The 3,609-nt window shown below is 42.3% G+C and overlaps 1 protein-coding gene across 1 annotated transcript; it reads right to left on the bottom strand.

The window, feature by feature from the left end:
- Positions 1-505: 505 nt before the first annotated feature.
- LOC135536416 (forkhead box protein B1-like) lies at positions 506-3,164 on the bottom strand. Its single transcript, XM_064962759.1, has one exon. It carries the CDS (start codon positions 2,494-2,496, stop codon positions 1,543-1,545), a length of 954 nt encoding a protein of 317 aa, XP_064818831.1. The 5' UTR covers positions 2,497-3,164; the 3' UTR covers positions 506-1,542.
- Between the last annotated feature and the right edge of the window lie 445 nt (positions 3,165-3,609).

The following is a 3,609-nucleotide window of genomic DNA, read 5'->3' as shown; positions in this document are numbered from 1 at the left end:
TTACATCCATAACGAATATTGTCTCAAATGAAATTTGTAAATAGAGGTTTTGGCTGGAATATTGGGTTATTATTTATTTTGTGCAAATACAGCTATATATCATAATATTAGTATAGTTGTAGCATAACTACAACATTCGGCCTCTAACTGTGATTAACGTTGGAACATAAAGGAATGCGTGTTTGTCCCTTAAACACACCAATAACCTGTTGAATAAGTGAGATCTGCACGCTGAATTGCCTTCTTATGCATTTGAATGTTTCTGCTCAAAGTGTGGTTTAATAGGATCCAGTGTCATATAAACCTCAATGAACCATGTACAATTACATAACCACTATTATTGCTACCTTACTTGACTTTATAATCATTTAAACTACTATAGTCTAGAATGCTACAACACCAACAATAACAATTACGAAAACACTATATATTTTTTTAAGTGTGTGTGTGTGTGTGTTTGTGTGTGTGTTAAATAACCCGTTTAAATAAAAAACACACCGCAATGTAACATAATGTTTACGCTGTTTTTTTTAATGGGAAAATATTCTTGATGACCAATAATTTATTGCAGACACATGGCACACTTGGAGAAGCACGCATGCTCGCAGCAAATACAACACAACGTTTTGAAATAGCATGCGTTTTAGAGAACGTACAAATATACTGCAATTTTTTTATACATCCGGTCACCACAGTTTATTTTTTTTGTTTTAAATTAAAATGGTCCACAGAACAACTACAGAAAGATCTGTAAACTACAGATCATCTAAAACATTTAACAAAAAAAGTGCAGTTTACACATTTCAACTTATTCTTCCATCAATTCAAATATATTTGAATGTTTTGAATGCAGACAACCAGACACCAAAGTAAACCATAAATATCTGTTTTCAAGTTTTGTTATTTGAAAATGTCACCTCTGTGATTGTTCTCTTTCTTTTTTTTATTCTCCTAAAAATTAGATGTGGCTGTTTGGTATAGCAAATGCAATGCGCATTAAAGGGAGCTGTAACTAAAAAGTCACGTTAAATTTAATTTACAAAAAGTTGATTTCATTTATTTATTTTTCTTTGCCTTTTTATCTTGACGAAAATGCAACAACAACAAACAAAAAAATTCGGACAACATTCTCTAATGTAATAACGAATTGTTTTACCAGTTTTAGATTAATAGAATTGGAATATGTATTGGAGAATTGGCAATAAAATGTAAGCAAGAATATAGATACGGATAACGAGAGTGCTTTTTGAAAATAATCTCAGAATTGGATTATTCTTAAATGACCCTAAACAGGTAACAAAACGATGTAGCCTATATGCGCGTCATAGAAAGACAAGGGTCACTGCCACAACAATGCTCAAGTAAAACATCTAAGTACATCAATAAACCACAAAACGCAAATATCTTGCCTCATGATTGTAGAGCATATTTTAGTTGGTTGTCATGAATTGATCAAACAATAAAATACCGCTTTGGAAAAGTTGATAACCATCTCTTTTCTTTTTCAGAAGTTTTTAATAAGTCCCATCCGCTAACGTCATGTCAGTGCACCGACACCACGGACTGCATGGCCGAAGAGGCCGGGTTTATGAGCGATTCGCTCGGCGTGGCAGGGCTGCTTTGGCTGGTAGCTGTCTGAGGAGACGTGGGGCTGAGAGACTGGGGAGAGTTCGCTAAGAAAGCTGGAATATGTGTTGGCAAAGCCGAGAGCCCTGGCATCGAAGTAGGGGTGGGCTTGATTGGCACGGGGATGGCAGGTAGACTCTGCGCGCCATAGCAAATAGACTTGAGGGGCATTCCGTAGGCCGAATAATCACTGGCCATGGAGATGGGAGCTACCGTGTCCATGACGCTGGAGCTGTACATATGAGGCCAGGCTGTGGTGAGCTGGTTGTGCAGCGGGTAGCCAGCAGACATAGACTGCATGGTGGAGAAGGCCAGTCCGCCTGGCATTTTATACTCTCTGGCGATTATGTTCTCGATTGCGAACGGGTGTTTGAAAGTTGACGGTTGGTGAGAGACTCCTATGTTGTAACCGGACATTTGCGGGAGATGTGTGCCGGAAGCAGCCAGAGCGCTCAGTCGGAGTTTGGCTTGTTGTTGGAGATAGTGGGCAGCGTCCGACGGCTTGCTTTGCGCCAGATGCTCGGACGCCATCATCATCAACTTGAAGCGTTTACGACGCCGCAAGAAACTTCCGTTCTCGAACATGTCCCCGCAGCTGGGATGGAGAGCCCAGAAACTCCCTTTACCCGGCTGGTCCGGCCGCCTGGGGATTTTAATAAAACAGTCGTTGAAAGAGAGGTTGTGTCGTAAGGAGTTCTGCCACCGCTGGGTGTTCTCTCGGTAGTAAGGGAACCTGTCCATGATGAACTTGTAGATCTCGCTGAGCGGGAGCATCTTCTCCGGGCAGGACTGGATAGCCATGGCGGTCAGGGAGATGTAGGAATAGGGAGGTTTCTGGTCGCTATACGTGTTTCTCCCCGGACGAGGCATTCTGTTGGACTTTCTGTCAAAATACTCTGCTGAATGGCGCGTCAGACTACAGTTCTTCCAGTTTCTCTCAGACAAACAGGAGAAATAGAACTTGTCCTACACTCCTTGAAGTATCACTCTAGGACGGGTTGTTCAAAACAACTGTTCAAAACAACATTACGAACGCGTAAAACTCCATACACTCGCCGCATAGATTGTCTTTATAACGCAAAGTACCAAAAATAAAATGCAATATCCCCGCGCTTAAAAGTTACTGAAAGTTCCCCAAGATGCATGAAATACAGCAACGCAACTCACTGTCTGTTTCCTCCGTGGACTGTTCACTCAGCGCTTATGGGCTGTGGGTCTTGAAAACAGCCGTCCTATGAAAACAGTCTCGTTCTCTCCCTTCAGATGGCCTATATGATGCGCTATCTTTAGTTAAGCAAGCAGCAATAAGCTTCTCCTTCCCCCACACACACACACCACGACTCTCTGAATGGTTCCCGATGTGTTGCGGCCCTTGTTGTGATGAGCAGAGCTAAGGAGCTGCTATTTCCATGTCCTTCCCCGAACCGTGTGATAGTTTAATGTGATGACAGGAGAAAAGACCCCCGTAGAGCCGCTTCATTAATGTGCCACTTCTTCGCTATCACATGACAATCGCCTTGGGTGGAGAGGAGGAGGAGGGGGGGGGCTACCCGCTCGGAGGAGAAAGCAAAGGCATAATCTGGATTCATTTACACCTATTTACATGGACACCTTGAGCCAATAGAAATGATTTCCATTTGAAGACAGAGCGAAGGGGTGAAAAGGCACAGCGACCCACCGGATTTGAAGTGTGAGGGAGGGTGATGAAAGCCCGGTTACGCCGTAGTGAAGGTATGCAGATAACCTTTTGTGCACCGAGCAAGGGGTGCTTAGTCAACTATTTGCGTTTACAAATAGAGCTACTAAGCAATTTGATGTTTGGCATGGAGGGCCGTCGCTTCTTGGCGCAGTCTCTCTATTTGTTCTGTATAGTCCGTTGTAAGTTTTTTATTCGTGTTGAATGACGTGTCATTGATTACATTTTAGGTTGAGCTGTTTATAGGGGACAGTGTGATTTGAATTGATATCGAATCGATAATTTGT

Source organism: Oncorhynchus masou, unplaced genomic scaffold (assembly GCF_036934945.1).
Source record: "Oncorhynchus masou masou isolate Uvic2021 unplaced genomic scaffold, UVic_Omas_1.1 unplaced_scaffold_616, whole genome shotgun sequence".
Classification (NCBI taxonomy): domain Eukaryota; kingdom Metazoa; phylum Chordata; class Actinopteri; order Salmoniformes; family Salmonidae; genus Oncorhynchus; species Oncorhynchus masou.
Note: the sequence above shows the minus strand (reverse complement) of the source record. Positions and strands in the feature narration are given on the sequence as shown.